General features: G+C 39.4%; 1 protein-coding gene across 50 annotated transcripts in view; it reads right to left on the reverse strand.

Annotated features, from left to right (window-relative positions):
- Positions 1 to 21,778, reverse strand: part of ANK2 (ankyrin 2) — a 355,697-nt gene that overhangs the window by 61,755 nt on the left and 272,164 nt on the right. For 20 of the 50 annotated variants that reach the window (XM_040584986.1, XM_040584977.1, XM_040584967.1 and 17 more), the window contains 4 exons: positions 7,398 to 7,542; positions 5,515 to 5,526; positions 2,114 to 2,216; positions 1,395 to 1,498 (listed from right to left, as the gene is read on the reverse strand). In XM_040584986.1, coding sequence (XP_040440920.1) covers positions 1,395 to 1,498; positions 2,114 to 2,216; positions 5,515 to 5,526; positions 7,398 to 7,542 — 364 coding nt within the window. The remainder of the gene's footprint in view (positions 1 to 1,394; positions 1,499 to 2,113; positions 2,217 to 5,514; positions 5,527 to 7,397; positions 7,543 to 21,778) is intronic. The other 30 variants (XM_040585216.1, XM_040585006.1, XM_040585211.1 and 27 more) reach the window with 2 other exon arrangements.

A 21,778-nucleotide genomic window follows, 5' to 3' on the forward strand; every position in this document is an offset into this window, starting at 1 on the left:
TACCACTGGCATCCTGGTCATCCAGAAAGATCTAGATATCACTAATATTTTTAAAAAGAAAAATACAAAGTGATTGCACATGCAAAAAATAAATGCAACTGTCCCAGAAAGTATTTAGTTCATCCTCTGAAATCACTGGGAAGACCTACCTTTCTGCAAGTGAAAAGTAACACATTCTTTGGAAAAAGTCTGTAAACTATTTTGGGTTAGAATAAACCACCAAAACAATTTTAAAGCTTACTTACTGACATATATATAAACACATACATACTGTACACATTAAATATTTTCATTTAATTTGTTAGTTTTAGAGCTCAAGAAAAGCAAATCCAAACAACCCTAGCCACAGCCAAATACCCTGCTACCAGCTAACAAACAAACTTCTCATATATGTCACTAATCAGTCAATATGCAATCACAGTTATGACAATACTGTTACTCTTCTCAAACAGGACTACCTGGCATTCCAAATAGGATTCCAGTGTTATTTTTTGAAAGATACGAACTGTATGATTGTTGCAAACTCATTTGAGATTAACAAAAAAAAACCCCCGAAAACTTTCGCCTTGTGATATCCAGCCATGCTGTGTACAATGTAGCTTCACAGAAATTAAATGCTTTTTCATGACATCAGTTTCTTAAAAATTCATCTGCACATGCCTCATCAAATTTGACAGCAGGACACAAGTATAGAATTTAGCATAAAGAATAAAATTACTTAAAACACAGTAAGTAAGACCACTTAAAGTACTCACAGATTGTGAGGCCCACCAGGATAAGCTCTGTAATTATGAATTTGGCTGGGCCTGCATTTTAACCAGCCTTAATCCATTTCAATGAGTTTGCCTAAATGCAAATGCTCACAGAAGTTCAGCTGTGAGAATACACGAACGTGGTGGCCAAATATGTGTAAAGCAAATGATACTTAGGTTGCTTGTCTATTATACAGTTCATGTAATATAAAATCCTAGGTTTCTCTGTTCAGTAATCATGACAAACACCAGAGTTGGTGCTTACCTAAACTACTTACTTCACTAGCATAGGAAGCACTCACCATCTGGAGTGATTTGGCTCCTTGTCTCAGTTATTACTAACTTTCAAAAGGCACTGTATTTATTTCTCCATAAAATTCACACAAATGCACATGTCAATTATCTCATTAATTCCTCTTGAACTTGACTGGATGCTCACTGACTTGCAGTGATTTCAGCGGATAGTCTTGGTACTCAGGCTTGCTTGATTGTCAGAGCTTAAGAGATCATAACAATTTATTGACAGCTCTAGGAGGCAATGAATTAAAACATAACTCCTAGTTAAGCATTAGTTGAAGCTGCTGCCACTGCAGGTATTCTGTTTCTCTCTTTTTTAGTATAACGCTAAATTGATACACTCACCCTGAATGAATAGGGCTGGAAGAAAGAGCCACATTGTCCAAGTTTTCAGGGCCCCAGCTTAAGCGATATGAATTCCTTTCAGCTTCTTTGGCCAGACTTGTTACCTTGGTAAGCAAAAAACCCTCCTTTTTACTACAATAAAATCAATTAATCAACCAAACAATAAGAAGATGTATTTTTCATAGTAATGCCTAAAGTGTTTACACTTCTTTTAAAAAGAAAACAAAGGGCTAATGATAGCATTAAAATATTAAAAACCCCTTATTAGCATTTCGTACTTGCTCAAAGTAATCATGTTACTGGTCCCTGTGATATGAATGTTATGATTTACCGAAGTGGCATTTCCCAAATCTTTTTTTTTTTTAAACTACAAACATGCATCAGTATAGTAACTTTGAGGACAACGGCCCTGAGTTCATTAGATCACCTGAATATTTAGCCCAATGGCTGTTAGCATCATTCAAAAATCAGTTAAAATGGAGAACATTATAAAGACAGTCCCTGTACTATATTCACACAGCTTATCCATTTATTTTGGAATAGAGTTTACTATTGCACAGTATAATATGTCATTAAATATCAATGAAAACTACAAGAGGTTTATTAAAATCAACAAAGCAGCATACATGACATGGTGCCTTTAGTACAATCTAAACTGTAATCTTTTTGTATTTCTGTATTTATCTAACTGATAGGGGAACTTAAGAGAATTTGCTTACCTGCTGGCTGGGGATTACAACCGTGTCGTCAATCATGGCACTGTCCCTCAGGTAGGAGGCATGGCTCAATGTGTGAGACCTGTCTGAACTGAAGGACCGCAGGCTGGGAGGTTGCAATGTATCAGCAGTACAGATGATGTTGTAAAGGTGTCATGATAGATCGAGTGGGAGAATGAAAAAAGCGTGCTATTAGCAATATGATGCAGCTTCCAGGGGGAGCAGATAACAGTCACAGGGGAAAAAAACAGAGCTTTACAAATCTGTGCTATGCTACCTTTTCGATCAACGGCCACAAAGTCTTTTGACTGATTTATTTGCTTCAAAATGCAGAACCCTGAGATTAATCTAGATGACAGCTTATTTTATACTCACAAATACTTTATACTTGGCTTTGTGGCGTAATAGTTTCCTTATAATAAAGGATGCAAATTTCTTTTAAGTAAGGCTCTTTGGAGAAGTTCTCTCTCCTGCTATGTCACACAAGCAAACCACTATGGAAAACCAAAATGCTAACATCTGAAGAAAAGCTGAAATCACTCCTTTTGAAGCTTTGTTACGATCTACTCTCTCCCCTTGAAACTGTAAATAAGTAAGCTTGATATTGTCCCCTGGAAGGTACACACAGCAAGGTGAGTTGTGGCCAGCCGCAAGCTCCTGTGTAAAACAAAATTCTTCCTCTGTATGCCAACAGCATCTTTAGCGAGGCAGTCCAAATATGAGCACCGTTTTCTTTCTAAGTACACACAGCTCTACAGAACACTGGTTGCTGTAGCAATGAGAGGTGCAAGGCAGTAAATAAGCTGCTTCCAAGCACTGGCTCAGAATGTAACTGCAGCATCCACTAGCAGAAAGCAAAAAAGACAAGTAAGACACCACAGAAGGACATATTGAGGTAAATGGGGTTTCTGCTACCAAATAGCACCAGTTTTGTCCTTTAAATATTTACTAGCAGCAGTATTACAATAGTGATTTCTTAAAAACAGGTCAACCACCTTCAGATGTTGTACATGTACTCTATGATCCTGTTCTACATCTTGAGGGATATAGCACATGTAACTGTAGGAAGCAATTTTATTTTCACGGCTTACTTATCTATGAGTAGTACTCATAATGACTAACACACTGGGTCAGAACAATAGGCCATTCATCTAGATACATAGATTTTTAAAGGATCATTCATTTTCAGCAGTTAGCAGTAAAAAAGTCATGTGTACATTATGGACAGGAAAATCAAGTGCTTTAAATGCAGATCTTTGGAAATCATATTTGACCATCTGTTTCAGACCAGTCAGCCTTTTTTAACAATAGCTACATTTGCTCCATAGTTTTCGATCCATTTTTAGAATAGCGCTTATCTTAATTTTATGAGAAATATATGACATTGAAGAATAATCAATGCTATTGATCCTTACTTATACCAACAGCCTATTTAGCATATTAGATGGATTGTACAAAACTGAAAGCAAAGATAGGTATTACACAAGTATCAGCCTTGGGAAAGTCTTGAGAAAAAAAACCCAAACCAACAATAAGTAATCTCTCCTACATGTCATGACATGTCTTTCACCCAGACAAGTGGAATTGGTTAGACATGTAAGGCTGGTATTATTAGAATTACGCATTTCTGGAATAAAATTCTGATTCCATTAAAATAACCAAGAAATTTTCAATAGGGACTGAAGTTGACCCTAACTGTCTGCACATAACATTTCAGAAAAAAATTGTGAAAGGGAATCTTGACTGAAGAGTATTTTGGTTAAACATTTTAAAGTGGATTGGGTAGGCCAAGTACACCTTGCTTGCTTCAGCGAACATTTGTTCTTTGGTTCAAAAATAAGCCTCAGTAGCAGACCCCATTTGCCTGCATTATCCTTTATTCTTTTCCATGTTTGACACTTTCAGAACTGCTTCGCTGTGCCATGCAATGCTTGTGAGAGGTGCACCATCCAAGTCGTAGGTTCTGCTATTCAGCTATCATGTCCCGGACAAATACTGAATAAAAGGAAGTATGTACTACATTTGACTCATTATCAGTATGGTGATTCTGCCTCTATTCTTCTCCAAGTACCAGGCACTGCTTCTACTACCACTACAAGTAGCCCAGTATATATCCACTATGTAGTAGCTGTATGTAAGCTCCAGCAAATATCCAATACATCAAGGGTATGGACTTTATTTCCAGGTAACGTATGCACAAGCATGACTGAGGTCTGTGGTAAATTAGAAATTTAGATTTCCTACTAATTTAAAAACTTGTGTTCAGATGACACTGTCCCTTTTCTGTGTGCTGTACCAGCTAAATGAAGAGCAAACCAGTAGTTAAGAGGCCTGTACTTATGAGACTTAGAAATAAAGGTACTGCCTGAAACAACAGACCAGTTACAGAAGTGTGGTGGCACTGAACAGAACTTATTGTTTATTATTGTAATAAGTCTTTGGGAATCCTGAAAGTTGGTAAGTCACAGGGGCTGTGGGGTCAATAGCACTCTACTCAGTCCCAGAGACTGACCTGTGGAACCCAGGAAGGCCACAAAGCTCCTGAGCAGAAGAGTGTGTCTTGCCCGTGTCAGGCAGCGCACAGGCATGTATCACTCACCTCTTCTAAGCCCTGGATAAAGCCCAGGTGGTATCCAGCAAATAAGAGCAGCACAATCTAGCCATGTTTCTAATCTGGATGACTGGGAGACCATGGGGCAGCACACATCCACTTGCCAGCCCAGACAGATCTCTAGTCCAGTTGAGTCTCTCTCTTGTATATGGTACAAGGTATATGTTGTTTCAGAAGCTGGTAAAAGAACCTGGTATCATTGCAAACTCTATAAATCAGTCTTGAAAACATTTCTCTTTTTAAAGACTGAAAGCCTTCCTCACAGCTGTCATAGCCCAGAAAGGTGGAAGGGACTTACAATGAAATGGAGCCTTTTCATGTACTGGTGATCTGATACAGCCCAGGTCGGTTCTGGCTCTCAGTATCCAGAGGAAGAATGCAGCTAGTGTAGTCCATTCTCTTTATTTGTGTATCCTACCACTGTTTCTCCACAAAGGGAAGGAAAAGGGCTACACCTTTGCTGCAGCACGGTGACAGAAGGACAGCTACCAGCTGTTGTGATCTAGTGCTACTTCCCTGCTCCTTGCTAACTGTATCGGTACAGGGATTGGGGAAGTTTCTGTGGGACAGTGGATATGTCATACTGGGACCTTTCTAGACAGAGGGTACTGTTGGATCAGTATTCACCACTACATACCATACCCATGTGAGACTATAACTATTTGCAACAGCAGCATAGTTCGTGTGGCTCTCCAACACTCTGGCGTACAGCAAGCCTCCAAAATGGATGAAGAGAGACAGGTGCCATAACAGGATATAGAGACAACATGTTTCCATGCTATGTAATACCTACCTGGGCATAGTGCTAATGAAAGCATATGAAAAAGAATGAAGGGGAGAGAGAAATAAAATAAATAGGGAAGATGGTTACAGAAGAAAAAGATATGTTTTTAAATCGAATTGTGTAATGCATAAGATTACATGAGTCTAGACCGCAAATACTATTTTGCTTTACTGAATTTCTTGAAAAAACAGTCAGTATAATGTGATTAAAATCATATTTAAGCAAAAGCAATGAGAAAATTCTTACAAGTAACCTGACAGTAACAAAAAATGAGACCATGGAGTTAGAAAGATGTACTTTTTTCTTTCATTCTTCCTCCCTTTATAATTTTGCTTCATTTCAATATAATCGTGCTTGATACAGGATGCAAAATAATTTTCATCCAACAGAAAACAAAACACATCAATTACATGCCAGTGAAAATCTATTGAAATCCACTGACAGTATTTAAAAGCTGACATACTCTAAATGGGAGCAGAAACTGGCTTAACGCTTGCCTGTACAATCATTTCTATACAACATCTTAAAATTCAAAAAAGTAAAAACTTTGTTACCGTTGAAAGCATATGATAAAACATTTTGATTTTTAAGCATTCTGATATAGTTCATAAACATCCTCTGAGACTTAAAAAGCCACACAGTCACTCTGTTTTCAGTGGGTTCGCTGGAGCTGTCTAAAAACCAACAAAGACTCCAAGCTTGTAAGACCTGAATGATGAGGGATTTACACATGCTGTGAGGCAAACCGAACTGTTTCCTGACATCTTTTGTTCCAAGAACAATTCATAGCCCACTGAAGTAAACAGAATGGATCCTACTGATCTCACTGAGCTTCGGAAATGCTGCCAGAATAACAATCAAGACTGGAAAATGAGGTAGGTTAAAAACTCCTTCTGTTGCCAAGATCTCAACTTTTTTCTTTTTTTCCCTTTAGTGAACCCCAGTTCTAAAGGCAGTAAATCTGGAGACATTACTGATTTACACTAGACATTGTAATTTTCAAACAGGAATGCCTGGGTAGCCTATTCTAAGCTAGAACTGTGGGTGTTAATCTGCCAGTTTGAGTCTACACTTACGCTTACTAGTAAAGGCTCTCATTTTGAAAAGGGAGTTCCATATTTTTTTTAGATTATAGTACATTCTTTAAAATAAATTAAAAATAAAGAGGACTAAAGCTACAAGCATTACTATTCCACAAATACATCTAGGCTTAAGTTCAACTTGTTAGATATAAGCAAATCAGCAAGTTTTTTTGGACTGAACACATGTTCTTTTTTCTAATATTTTTTTTTTTATACCATAAATACTATGTTGTGCGGTAGAAGGAAAATTATTTTCTCTCCTGCTAATTCAGCCATCATGAGACAGAGAGAGCCCATGTACTTGCTGACAGTATACTCACTGCCGATCCAATGCAGAATGACTAAGTTCATTGCTCCCTTCTTTATACCTACAGCCAGCAAACTACCCGAAAGAGTCGGCCCACCTAATGCTAAAACACCTTGTCCACCTCACCAGGAGATGGGGATGACTCATAAGCCCTTTCCATAGACAGCTGGACTCTTCTGCCTTTGCCTGACCACAAAGACAATACAGCAAGCTACGCCTTTTCAAGAACCAAATAAGAATCACAAACAAATTTTTTACCAGACTCTGTGTACTGTGTTAGTACCAAATGTATTCATTTCTGGACTGGTCAAGAAATATTCCTCCTGACCACACCTTCTTCCTACAAAGTGGCAACTGCCACAATGACATACCTAATAAAGAAATGTTGATTAGTGCATCCCACATCTCCCTTGAGGTAAAGATCCCAAGAAAGGAATCTCAAACTTTTATAACAAAATGTGCGCAGAATTATCATAAGAAAAGATAGGTGTCCAGCCAAATACCTGTCAGATCGTCCTCCTTCCAAGCTGTACCTCAGGTAGTTCATACCATCTAAGAACTGGCTGCTTGGTAGAGAGTCATCTCCTAGTTCTCTGAGGTCTTCTGGCCTAAGGTACTCTCCTCCATCTCCTGTCATTGTGTCATCACCTTTGAACCAATGACAGAAGGGACAGAGATCAGCACACACACAAGTTACATTTCATTTGCATGTTGGGACCTAACAGCTGGATGGCACAATAAACAGGAAAGCCTTTTCCACTCAGGAAACACTGCAAACCACAAGCAATTAATGTATTTAATGAAACTGGCACATCAAGCAAGATTAAAAAAAAAAAAAGAAATCAAGGTGATTAATCAATTAGATTTAATCTGATTTTTGCTGTTGCACATACTGGTAAGGGGCAAACAGCTTTGCCACTCTGAAGCATGGTGTCTCTGTTTCTTTATTCATTTTAGCTCTCTGGTCACAGCTATACTGTATCACAGCCTGACAGTTTATGATTAAATAGAACCACTTCCTTGACTGTAAGCTATGTGTTTTCAGCTGAAAGAGTGTTTTCTGTGGCCTTATGCCTGATAGCTGCAAATCCTAATTTAAACTCTCCATTGTCCAAACTCCATACCATATGAGGCTACCTCATCCATGCTCTAACACCCTTCTGTGACCAGCAAAAAAAATCTTATTTCTAAAACATGGCAATATCCAGAAACTGGAAATAAGCTGATATGCATAGATGGTAATGATCATTAATCAGATAAGTAATTTATAATGAAACAAAGCCTAAGTGATCATTGGTTATGTGACCTTTTTGATATACTCTGAATAACAAGGTTTCTCTTTTTTTTTTTTCTTTTTTTTTGGGTTCAAAATTATTTTCCCCAGGAAATTCTATCTATATGAAGTCACAGTTTGCTTTTCCCCAGCAGACTAACAAAACAGATTACATTACCAAGCAACTTGTAGATGTTTTTTTTCATTCCCATTTGCTACACCATTTCTCCCCGCAGTTTCTGCCTGGAGATTTCAGTCATTTTCCCAATGGTTAATTACTACTGTACAAGCCTGCCAGAGGCTTGGCATGACCCAAAGAACCACACAACATGACCCTAGGCTACCAACATCTTCAACCATCTCCATTTTCCAATCTGCATGGGCAAACATCAGGAACCTGCAGCTCAGTTACATGGAGGAGACCTGCAACTGCTACACCGGAACAGTTTTTAGGGGCTATACCTTCCAGCTGCAGAAATTTACTCCAATACGCTGAGAAACACAAAGGATTGTAAAGATTGTAAAGGTTAGGTAAGTGGTATCCATGCTGTTTCATAGAAAATTCATTCGGGCATCAGGATAATTGCCACTTGTGTGATTTAAAGTTTAAATACAGCAAAATTGCAAACACCAATTATTGTTACTGATGCTATTTCTGGCAGAGCATCTTCCCTGCCCCTGCCCAATGTTACTGGTGTTACAAGCTGTAGGAGTGTTGGTCACTACTAAAGGAAGAAATCTTGATATTTGTTTTCATGACAAAATTCAAGCCAGTTTGTCTAGCTTGATGTTTCAGTTAATAAATAAATAATTTATAACTTGTCACCTAAAACTAAGTAATCTTTGGGGTTATAAGATTTTTTGTATATACAAATATATGCAAAAATGAGATCTAAATCTTTTCAGCATAACAACAAAAGCTCTTGAAAATTCCATCTGCCCACATTAAGAGGAGAAACTGGGCACAGTTTCACAGAAAAGAATAAAATGCATTTAATCATTACATGTTTCCTGTCTTCTGACAGATGATGCCTCCTGTTTCCTCAGAATGTCACATTCTAAAGCACAGGGCTTAGTGAAAACTTGGAAGATATTAAGGCAATGCTGTTAATCAAACAGTAAAAGCAATTTCAACTTATATTTCAAATAAACTAGATAATCACGCCAGACATTCCATCTATAACAGAAACAAAGGCAAAATCTTCACCACTTTCATCACACCCACATCCTTTAAAAAAAAATATCCAAACTCTAGTCTTATTTCAGCTTTGGCCTCTCATCTAAGAGTTGTCTATAATGGGTCGAAGTTACGCTAGCTGTTTTATGTGCTGTGAACATCTGCAAACAGTAATGTCTAACCAGGAATATTTCACAATGTCTTCAGAATATTTATCTGTTGCTAACACCGCTTACTTGCTAGGGTACTAGTCTTGAGCAAGTGAAGTAGAAGTTAAAGTTGCTCCCCACCAACCCCTTGTGCCCTTCCATCTTTCCTCAGTGAGGTGAACTCCCCAAACAAGTAGCGCCTCTAGTATACAAAGGAGGAAAAAAAATATGTATTTAAGTCTAAATGATTGTGTAGCAACAAAACATCTCCTACATTTGTAGCTACCCCAGTGTCTTAATTCCTGCTTTGCAGGACAATTGCACATGCACAAAGCAAATCATTCTGAGCCTGTGTAACAAGCACTCATTCATCCTGCCAGTAACACACGCTACCATTAAAAGATCTAACACAGCTATATCCCTGAGCCTAAGTCAATTCAAACATGCACAGACATGTTATCTACTGAGAATAATTTACATATTCAGCTGACCATGAGCTTCTCTACACAGCAAATCTTACCAGATGGCAGTTTTGTGGCAGTACAAGAAATTACCCTTTCTAATCATGCTAGAAATGATTCACCTGCCATCACGTTCCCCATCAAGTTAACGACAGTAACATTTTCACCACTTACTAAGAAGTTCATGACAATACAGCCCTTGACATTAACGCTCCACGATTTTCAGTGGCCATTTATGAACTTAAAGGTGGCTTTCAATGAGTAACCCACTTAGTGATCTATCTCCTACTTACTTGAAATAATACCTTCCTTTCTTCAATCATACCAACAGACTTTCAGAGGTTTACTTGACAGGGGAAAACACACTACAAAAGGTCACTGGGTGACCTTGCACTGTGCCCCAATTAAAGCATTCCTGTTCAGCCTTGGCCTCACCACTGCTACTGCCCCTCTCTCAAATATCTCTAGTAATTTTGTCCAAATCTGCACGTCTGAGTAACTTCATCTTCTTTAGAGCAGGTTTGAAAGGAAATAAAATGTACTAGAAGGAAGTATCAAGTACCTGGACTCTTTTAAAAGAAACACTGGGGGTTTACTGCTAAGGACACTGGAACAAGAAGTAAAAAGATTAAAATCCCCAAACCTACGCATCTGTATTTAAACAAGAAGTGGCCAACAGCCGAGGTCCTACACATGCTGCTGCTGTCATTTTTCCTTTGCAGAGTACAAATAACTCCCAATACGATGGGTAGCTTTTCCAGAGCACAATAGACAATGCTTCATGGTCCTGCTGCACTCTCAGCAATGATCTGGTTAGTCCATTAATCTGTTTCCAGTGGCCACAATAATGCCCTGGAACAAGACCGCCCACAGAAGCATACAATTTGTACGGGTTTGCAATCCTTGGGGTTCTTTCTTTTCTCCTCAGAAGGGGGACAGAAGAAAAACAAAATAATCAGAGTGATCACTTGAAGCAAGAAGATGGATACAAAGGGTGGGACTGGCAAGGGCCAGGGTTGGAAGAAGGGATCGCTGAGACACTATACGTTTAAGCAGGTTCCAGGCCTGTTACTAAAAAAAATATGAGGAGATATGGACCTGTTAAACAAGCTGCTAAACATTTCTATGAAGCGCTGGCCACCTACAAAACATTTTAAATCAGGTAACCTCTTCTGAAAAACTGGAGACCCAGCACTTTGCAGGATTGGATCCAAGAGATGGAAAAAAAGCATGGAAAAAGGAATGGAGCAGGGAAAAAGAGACAGTAAACCCAAGAATCAGAATGGGAAAATTAAATAAACGTCAGGATTTAAATACTATCCTTAAGGCAAGGAAGGCCTGATACAGAAACTCAGAACGGGCAAGCGAAAACTGCATTGATGGTTGTTAGAATCACTCTACAAAAAGTTTTAAATCTTTGCCACAAGCAAGTTAACCAAAGACATATCTATTTTAAGCAGTGAAAAGCAGCACAGAGATTCTTGGACTGGTGAATCCATGCATACCAGGCGGCAGAGCTATGCAAACACTCCGGTCCAGAGCAGTAGAGCTGCAGTGCATCAGTGCTGTACCTGAACAAACAAGCTCTCCCACAGCAGGGACTGTTCAGGCAGCAGCAGTGCCCTGCAGCCCATCTGAGCAGGCATCCCTGCCCAGTTCTGCACCATGATGTGTAACACAGGTGGCACTAACTGGGGAACTTCTCCACCCTGCTGTTTTGCACAATCCAGAAAAACCTAACAGCTAGTTCTCACTGACTCAGAAGTCCCTGAACCTTTCAGATACTGCTGCCACAGAAACAATTAAAATAGCAGCACTGGCATCATTCTACAGAGCTCCACAGGGCTCTGATGGAGCCTCACACAACCACGAAGCAGTAAGGATGCAGCTGAGCCTACAAGGAGCAGCCGGTGTTGCACATACCCAGTGGTAGTGCAGTTAGTTAGGCAGGCAAAAAATGGGCAGATCATCAATGGGAAACTTCCCCACGAGCTTCGAGCTTTTAAAATGCAGCTGCCTGGAGTTTATTCTGTTTGCTTAGACTGGAGCAGGACTAAACTCCATTGCTGGTCACTGTCAAAGCCATACAGAACTGTTTTCAAAGTCTGCATTAAAATAGTGCCAACTAAGTGTCCTGGTTTCAGCTGGGATGGACTTAATTATCTTCTTAGGAGCTAGTGCAGTGCCGTGTTTTGGCTTTGATGTGAGACATTTCAGTTCCTCAAGCCTTGCTAGCAAAAAGGCTGGAGTGGCACAAGGAATTGGGAGGGGATACAACCAGGACAGCTGACTCGAACTAGCTGAAGAGGTATTCCACGCTATGGGACATCATGCCTGGTATATATACCTGGAGGGTTGGCCAGAGTGGACAAGTCATGTCTGGGGGACTGGCTGGGCATTGGTCAGCACGTGATGAGCAGTTGCACCACGCACCATGTGCTCCTTTCTTCCTTTCCCTCTGGATTTTATTCTTTCCCTTCCCCTTTTCATCATAACTGTTATTGTCATCATTGCTATTATTGTTCTTTCAATAAATACAAATTATTCTACTTCCATTATTAAATTGTTCTTATCTCAGCCCCCGAGTTCTACATTCCAACTTTCCTCTCCATCCCTCTGGGTGAGAGAGGAGTAAGTCAGCATCTGTGTGGTACTTAATTACCAGCCAGGGTTAAACCATGGCACCAACCAACTCACAAAAATCCACAACAAATTAACTTTTTGCTCAAGTCAGCAATGTTCGTATGATGACTCTTACTGGTCTGCTCCTATTTATTTATTACATTTTATGCTGACCACATATTATTCTTGCGTATCATGAATCCATAATATCCAAATACAGCAGTGGATCCCAATTGCTAATTGCTAAGATACCTGTTAGCAGGAAGGGATGCACCTGGGCAGATCTGACTGGCCACTTTAGTAAATATTTGCCTTACTCTAACTGAATAGTATGGAGAGAACAAAAAGCTAATTTTGATGCTGATGATTTCACGTGTTTGAACACAGGTATTGAGAATTATAAATCATTGAACAGACTACTATGAGAAACAGGCCACGTGCTGAGATCACGTATCTGCTCCTTCAGTGACAATTTGGCTGAAGACACAGGATTTTACCAAACCACTGAAACTGGAGACCGATACTGATATTGCTGTACTGTCCTTCTTCGTTTTCTGAAATTCTGCAAAAAGGAGTGCTATGTCCTATCTATATAACTGATTAACTCAAGCAACAATCATTAATCACTTTGAGATCAGAAATGTGTTTTAAATGCAAAATAATATTTACAAGACAGTAGTTTTCAGGCACCCAGCCACATGCAGTTCTCAGCTAAGCAAATCAGTATTGGCTCACAGGACAAGTGTTTCATTAACATTTCAAAAACAGACTAGGTTGTGGGTTTTTTTCAGAAATTATCCTTTGATATCAGGTAGCTATGCAAATGTTTGATCAAGTAAGCAGTTTTAACATTTTCATCATGCCATTCTGGATATGCATCTACAGCATCAACTCATTTAGAGAAGCCTCAACAGAAGCAGTTCCTGCCATCCTTACAGTTATCCCTGCTATGGAAGTGAACTTCAAATTACAATTGCTGTATGAGAATTGTTCTGGAAATGTTTTTCACAAAACACAGAGAAAATATAGATAAAAGTATTAAAAAAATGAAAGAGGGCTGTGACAGAAACTGCCAGAAATTGCTTTTAATAGATGCTTTTAAAGCCCGATACAGTTATGTGAGTTTGCCAAAATTACTGTTTTCTCTGCAGCATGCAGATAAGTCTACAGCTCCCCACATAAGTGCTGCTCCTTAAAAGTAACAGATGGAGAAGGGACAGCTATGGCAAGCACAATTTTTTATGGAATATGTAAAGTCCTGAAGCATCTTTAAAGGAATGTATAATGCAGAGTTTCTCTGACACTTTCCTTGGACGCCTTCACTTCCCTAAAGTCAATCCTCTATCTAATGGCCCACACACACTAGAAATTTCCCTAAATTACAGTTTTGCTAATGCTTCTAATTTCTTTATTTTTTGCCAGTCAGGAAACCAGGGTTTCATGTGTGGTTTCATATGTTGAAACATGACTTAACATGAATCTTCATGTCAGCTATTGGTAGCTCAGTGCAGCACTTGCAGAAAGACAGAAGGTGAAGCAAATGGAAAGGAAAAACCCCTGTATGTCTATCCTCTAGGATCCGTGTGGAGGGGAAGATGCTTTGATTTTTTCTCATAAATTAACCCCCTGCAAAACCAATTCCAGTGTTTCACAGGTGGCTACTACAGTATCTATAAAGTTTTTGCACTGGATCTAGGTAACAAAATATAAAGGAATGCCTTTTTAGAATTGGACCAAAACAAACTATCCCTATGTCCATAAGCCACAGAAGCCCTGGAAGGTCATCAATATAGCAGGCATGCTGAAAAGTCTGAGGTGCAGTGGGGCTACTATGCCACGAACAGCCAAACAGGGACTTGAACGAGTTCTCTGTAAAGTTTCAAGAGAAGCAATAAAGCAGATCCCACACTGAATTCTAGGCAGGAAATAACATTAGAAGAACACACTGAGTGAAGTGATGGAGGACGGGTTTAGCTTTTCGTTCCATCAGAACACTGCTTTCTTCTCAGGGAAGAGGAAAATTCACCCTAAACTGGGTGTTCATGTCCTATGAAATAGGACATTTCCTCACAATACAAAACACATCGGGTGTTAAGGAAGGAAAACTCAGTCTAGTACAGATATCTATGGCTCCCAATAAAGTGCTCACCAAGACCCTGCACACATTAAAGTGAAAACAGCAGGGGAAAAAAGTCTTTTCCTTCTTCCCAAGGATACAAAGTATTTACTAATTTTGCCTTTGTGAAATTCACACAGCATGTACTGCTCTTTCATGTAGCATTTCAAAAAATATTTTTAAAATGTTATGTCCTCACACACAAGTCATCTTTCACAGCCATGTTGTTCAGGGAACAATAGCTCTAGATGCCTGCTGCCCACAGAACAGGTAATGTTCCTCTGACTGGGAGAGCTCACTTTGACTACAACATACCTGTAAGTACTGTCAGCAGCCACAAAACCTTTGGCTACTTGAGGTTAATGTAAATGTAAAAGCAACCAGTTTTTATAAATCATGAGTGGGAATATCCAGCAGCTTTAAAGGCAGATTTAGATCAGATGGGTAAGTGGTGTTCCCCAGGGCTCAGTATTGGGACCAGTACTGTTTAACATCTTTACCGATGATCTGGACGAGGGGATCGAGTGTACCATCAGTAAGTTTGGTGACAGCACCAAGTTGGGCAGGAGTGTTGATCTGCTTGAGAGAAGGAAGGCTCTGTAGAGGGATCTGGACAGGCTGGACCAATGAGCTGAGACCAACTGTATGAGGTTCAACAAGGAGAAGTGCCGGGTCCTGCACCTGGGTCACACCAAGCCCATGCAATACTGCAGGCTTAGGGAAGAGTGGCTGGAAAGCTGCCTGGCAGAACAGGACCTGGGGGTGCTGGTTGGTGACCAGCTGAATGTGAGCCAGCAGTGTGCTCAGGTGGCTAAGGCGACCAACAGCATCCCAGCTTGCATCCAAAATAATGTGGCCAACAGAACAGGACCAGGGTAGGGATGGTCCCCCTGTACTCAGCACCAATGAGGCTGCACCTCAAATCCTGTGTTTGGTGCTGGGTCCCTCACTGCAAGGGGGATGCTGAGGGGCTGCAGCGTGTCTGGGGATGGGCAGGGGACTGGGGAAGGGGCTGAGGCACAAGGCTGATGGGGGGTGGCTGGAGGAGCTGAGGGTGCTCAGCCGGGATGGGGGGCGGCTCGGGGGGCCTGACCGCTCCCCACAGCTGCCTGACAGGGGCTGTGAGGGGGGGTCGGTCTCTGCTCCCAGGGAACAAGCGACAGGACAAGAGGGAACGGGTTTAGGTTGGATATCGGGAAAAATGTCTTCAGGGAAAGGGTGGCCCGGCATGGGCACAGGCTGCCCGGGGAGGGGGCGGCGTCACCACCCGGGGGGGTTTAACACACACACAGATGCGGCGCCTGGGGCCATGGTCAGCGGTGGGCTCGCTGGGCTCACAGCTCCTTCCCAACCTACGTGATGTTGTGATTCTAAGAATAGTCCAAAATACATTTCCCCTTTTTAGCATGCTGAATTATCATTTACTTCAATAAAGAAGCTATTGTAGGTCCCCTCTGTAACTTAAATATCTGAAGAAAACCATTCAGTATTCAACATTGCTCATAAAAAAACAATTTAGGAAATACTGTATAAATACACTAGTGTCTCCTGGCCATGCCCATGCATTATTCCTTCTTTGCACTAACAACTGTGTGTCTTCAGTTTGGGTCATGTCTACACATGTCACTGACATCATTTATTATTGCTAATCTGGTCAATTCTACTTTTTGTCAACAACTGATGCAAATGAAAACCAGCAGTTTCTTTAAAACTTTTGCCAAAATTTTTGCAACCACAATCTCCTATTTTTCATTACTAAAATGGTAACAAGTGAGCAATCTTTAAGCAATGCTACCCCAACAAAAATAATTTAATTTCTTTCCAGTGACAATACCAGATATATTTTTTTAAAAAAGCTATGTTCTCAGTGAAAGATTTCAATGAAAAAAAATCCAAGTAAGACTTTGTTATAACTTTTTGTTTCACATTCCTAGCAATAACATCAATAAAGTTATAAGAGAAAACTGAGCAGCTAACCATTACTTTGAGAACCTCTTCTGTTGACAACACGTGAATGAAAAAAAGACAACCAATTTTCAGATTGCCTGTTGCATTTGCACATCCAGCACTCAGAAGAATAAAAATATTCTCATTTTACTCAGGGGAAAAAAGAAACGTTAAGAAACCTTAATGATACCATGTGAACAAAAGCAACCTTCCAGAGAAGAATCTGCCTTCATCTTGGATGACCTTGTTAAAATGTACCAGCATCAAACTCTTTGCATAACAAACCTCACAGGGCATCTAAAGCATACAGATTCCTAGGAAATGGGAGGTAGACATTGGCATATTTTCTGTGCAAGTTATTATAAGTAACATTTTAAGAACCAACTTACTCAACAGCTATTTCTTTCTGAGCACAGCTTTCTTTTCATTAAAAAAAGTTTCAACTGACTTTTCAATACATAGCTTGTGTTTTACTTCTATAAGTCAACAATCTTTGGCTACATTTTACACTACTGGCTATAAGATCCTTAATTTAGAGTGTAAATTAATTCAGCAGTGTTATTCTTAATTTAGTGTTTTAAAGTGCAGCAACAGCAACTTACTTAAGTCTAACCAAGAAAAGTTCCTGGCCGCAACTTTAACTTCCATGTTTAATTAAGGGAAGTTATTCCTTAAGTCTTCCAACTAATTAAGCCACTACTTCAGTGGGATTATGTGTCTGTACAACAGCAATGAATTCTGCCCAGACCTAACTGCTCATTTCCCACACATATGCCAGAGTATTAGTGTACTGAGAGGCTACGTGTGGAGGCCCCCAGGAAATTCACTTTAATATTTTAGCTCTGTTTACTGCTGTTATAGATACTATGAAGGAACTCAGTATGCTTATCAAAGTGCAGGCTGCAGTTACCACAGATATGAAGCAATACACTTTGACATGAGAATATTCTTGGATAACAGAGCATATTACCATTTAACAATAACAACTTTCACAACAGTAACTAGGTGGCCAGTTAGTTCCAGACAAGCAGTTACAAAGGCAGGTAAACAGGTACAGGTGGCATTTTCTTCACAGTTCTCAACACGCTAGGCAAAGAAGCTTATCATTATCCCATTCTACAACTGGAAGACTGAGATAATTAGAGTGACTTCCAGAGAGTCCTTTAGGAATCATCAACAGTGCCAGAAATAAAATCTTGAACCCTACTGCAGGGTCTGTCTGCAACGCAGTAACTTTTCAGTCCCCTGTGAGCCTGCGTCTGAACCAGCCTAAGCAGTTTGAAAGTTCTCTTTGTTGATAGTTTCTCTACGTTGGAAAAAATTGTCTATGCAGAAAGCAATTGTTTTCAATAACAAAAAGGATTTTTTCTTTTTAATCAGAATTCTGATATAATCAGGTATGGATTAGCTGTGAACTGTTTTCTGGAATCTAAGATCACATTTTTTATGCCCTTAAGTGATGCAGCAGTTCACAGATATGACACCTTGTCACTGATGCACATACATGAAGGGATAGCAAACCCCACTTTTACACAGATACTATTACTGTGAATACTTGAATGATGTATCATCACTTGAATGATGAGTGAGCTTTAAAACTACAAAGGAGAAAAATTAGCAACTTCTGTGAGAGCAAAAATGCAACAATCTGACACTGGGTCATTGTCATATGTAGGCATTAATGGGTATTTTCTTTTATAAATTATTTGAAGACACCTAATGACATTGTTTCCATTTTTAGGAACGCTTGAGCACATTCAATGTCCTAATCACATTCTTTTTAAGATTACTTCATTATTTCTAATTATTTTTTTTAAAGAAAAAAAGTTTTTTTAAAAAAAGCCAAGAACATGACCTTGTGTCTCAACCAGGCATAAGGCCAACTCTTTATCAGCTTTTAGACAAGCATCCCTTATGAAAGAGACACTTTTTGTTCTTTGGATATTGTGATTCCAACTGATTTTTGAGATTCCATTGATTGTTTGCACATGACCATTCGCTCAACATTGTCTATCCCTTCTCTGCAACTGAAATGTCAGCATTAATTACTGCGTGGTGTGAAGTGACCTGTATGGTAGCCAACTCAGGGGGATGCTGCTTCTGGCAGTGGTGTCTCACCTTCTCCTTCAGCCTTTCTGCTCCTTTCTGCCTGCAAAAGTAGTCTGGCCAAAAAATAAATTGTCAGAACAAACAAAGAGCTTTATTTTCAGACAGATCAGTTCTCTGGGTTGATTCACCACATGATAGAACATTTGTGCTGACATAATGGAGGACGTAGGAAACTGTGGTTAGAGCTATGTCAATTTCTTGCAGCGGCCAGAGCTTAGTCTCAAAGAGACAGTGAAAACAGAGCTTCTGAAAATTAACTGGACTGAAAAGAGAGCAGGAGAGGAGGAGGCTCAGACAGACACAAATGAGAGCTCTTTGACAACCTGTTATACTGGTTGGGTTTGTATCCTCTACATACAGCAGTATATCCTTACTAGACTATCTCAGATGGGAGTCACTAAGATAAAATCGGCAGTTTGCACAGCTCTTACCACATAAATAACGCACAAAATGAGTACAGAGGAGCAGCAACATGCTCCTCAATACAATACTAACACGTGGGAGAATAAAAAGAAAGGTTCCTGCCTTTTTTAGATTTTCCTGTCTACACTGACTCAGCCCTAAAAGACACATCTGCTTGTGCTTAACGTCACTAATTCTGTACATGTCATTAAAACACATTTCAGAAGATGCTTTGCAGTAATTGCCCTTTACTGCTGTAAGGATCCCTCAGGTGCAAATTGCTTCTTTTGTGGCAACAGCTTCAAAGGAACTAAACTTTGTGGTAATAAGAACAGCTAAGCCAGATGCAATGATAAAAATTCACAGGTTTTTTAGTGCAACTTTATCCACACAAAGCATTTCTGCTGGCATGGATATGTGCTTCAGAAACCACATCACTTAACAGCTAGGCCTGTGGGAATCTGTAGGGTAATCCCCATCCTTAAGGAGAAGCACTTCTTAATCTTTTTTGCAAGATCAGGCCATCACCTTCTGAACAGTGATTGTATTACATCTGCACTGTGCACAGTGCTGAGCAAAAAATGGTGGGTGATTATCCTTAAAGAGTCTTCATGGCAGACTACAGTACAGAGAAAGTAGCAGTAACACACATACACATGTGAGTAGTTCTGTGGTGTATGAAGAAAGTGCTTAATGAAACTGTGCTGATACACTTTTGGCCCTGATGGTCACAAAGTAGGAAAGACTCATTAATGCCACAGAACGTCTGATACACGTAGGATCACATAACAGGCTTACAGCAGATGAAGTAGGATTTTTCTAAAATCATGTTTTGGCTAGCCTATGCAGTTTCTTTTTTTTCACTTCTTCCTTGACCTTGCACAAAAACCTATTAATCCAATTTCATCTTGTCTGTAAATGTCATGGAAGTTTCTCTTTCCCTGACATCTCACACCTGTTTCTGCACCTAACTCTGATACTTATAATCTAAAAAGCAGCAGTCTAATTTTAGAAAAACAATAATTCAAATGCAATTTTGAATAAAAAACATAATCTGATTCAGTTCAAAGGAAAGATAATTTTTTTCAGGTACAGTAAAAGGTAAAGAATTCTGACTAATAATACCATTACTAAACATAAAAGTGCTGTATGACAATCAAAGAAGAATTAGTGTGGCTTTCTGTCCATTCAAAATATTTTTAAAAAGGCTACACAGAGCAGGGCCTTACACACCAAGCTGAGCTATTTGATAGATTACCTGGTCCTTTATTTTATACTGCTAAGATTGGATGTTGCCTTGAATTTATTTTAGGAATATGAATACTATATTATTAACATAACAATATACAATTATGCAATATAACTGCTTCCCAGGCAAAATGCAAAATACTTATCACCAGTGGTGAACAAACTCCACAATGGGACCTGAAATACTTATCTGGTCAAGCACTCTTCTTGTGTTCAACTTCATAATTATATAATTAGAGCAGGCAAGGTTATTGTATCATGTTAACTTATTTCAGAAAACATTGCATCACTTTAAAGCAGCTAAGAACATAGCATTACAGAAACCTTAACGCTAGCCTCTTATAAAAACTACACTATCACTAAAAGGTTCACCCCGTTTATTAAAAAAGTTTTGCAGTTCTCCTGCCCGCAGCTATTTTAAGTTCCTGTGACAAGTATGATGCACGGAATTTTCACAACATCTTGAATGTTTTGCCTGTAGAAACAGCTTTTACAAGGACAATGGCATGAAGCGCTGTAACTGTGACCAACCTGTTTCGCCACCTGCAGCAGGGTCACAGAGGCACCATCAGTACTGCCAGAGTCCCTATGTCATATCTGCTGGCTATTGACAAACGGTACGCGTCAGATGGTAACAGACAGCAGAGAATGTTAATTCAAAGCACTGGAGAACATTAGTCATGCTGGATGGCCACAGTAAATTCTGCCAACATATTCAAGATACAGGCAATATATCTTGATTTTCTGGATTCCCTTCTTCCTCCCACCTTTCAGGAAGCACACACCCACAGTCACACTTCAAAAGTAATGAAAAGGAGCAGTGTTAGGCACCCAGATTAAGCAAATTCATGTTGCTTCAACACAAAAAATATAAGAAACAATCAGAGTTAAAAAAAGAGAAAGTTTGTAAGTCTTACTCCACAAACTTCTGCTAACAGCACCTGTGCCACTATATGCTTCACCATCACTGAAGCGTTCATCATCAGAGTGTTTAAAGGCTGTACAACATATAAATAGGTTTAAGAAAAGGAATACCCTGTATTCATCCTGTAGAAGGAGGGAGACATACTAGGCTTTGTGGATTTAAAGATGGTTAAATGGTATTTCAAAAGATTGGTAGAAAATTCAACAGTGAACATAAGGCTATAAGCAATTTAAAAAGCATCATAATAATTACACAAGTAATTGAATGTTTTCCAAACAGAGAAAATGTAGCAAAAACATGCCTGAGAGATATAATTTCACTGATCATGATGCAGCAGAAAATAATTTCTTTTAAATCACATTTGTTTGCTTTCACTTGCAGCTTTGCAAGCATTAAAAAAAGTAGCAGTACCTGGAGCCTAAACTTCGTATTTTCTCAAGAGTGCAAATCATTTA

This window comes from Falco naumanni, chromosome 1 (assembly GCF_017639655.2).
Source record: "Falco naumanni isolate bFalNau1 chromosome 1, bFalNau1.pat, whole genome shotgun sequence".
Classification (NCBI taxonomy): Eukaryota; Metazoa; Chordata; class Aves; order Falconiformes; family Falconidae; genus Falco; species Falco naumanni.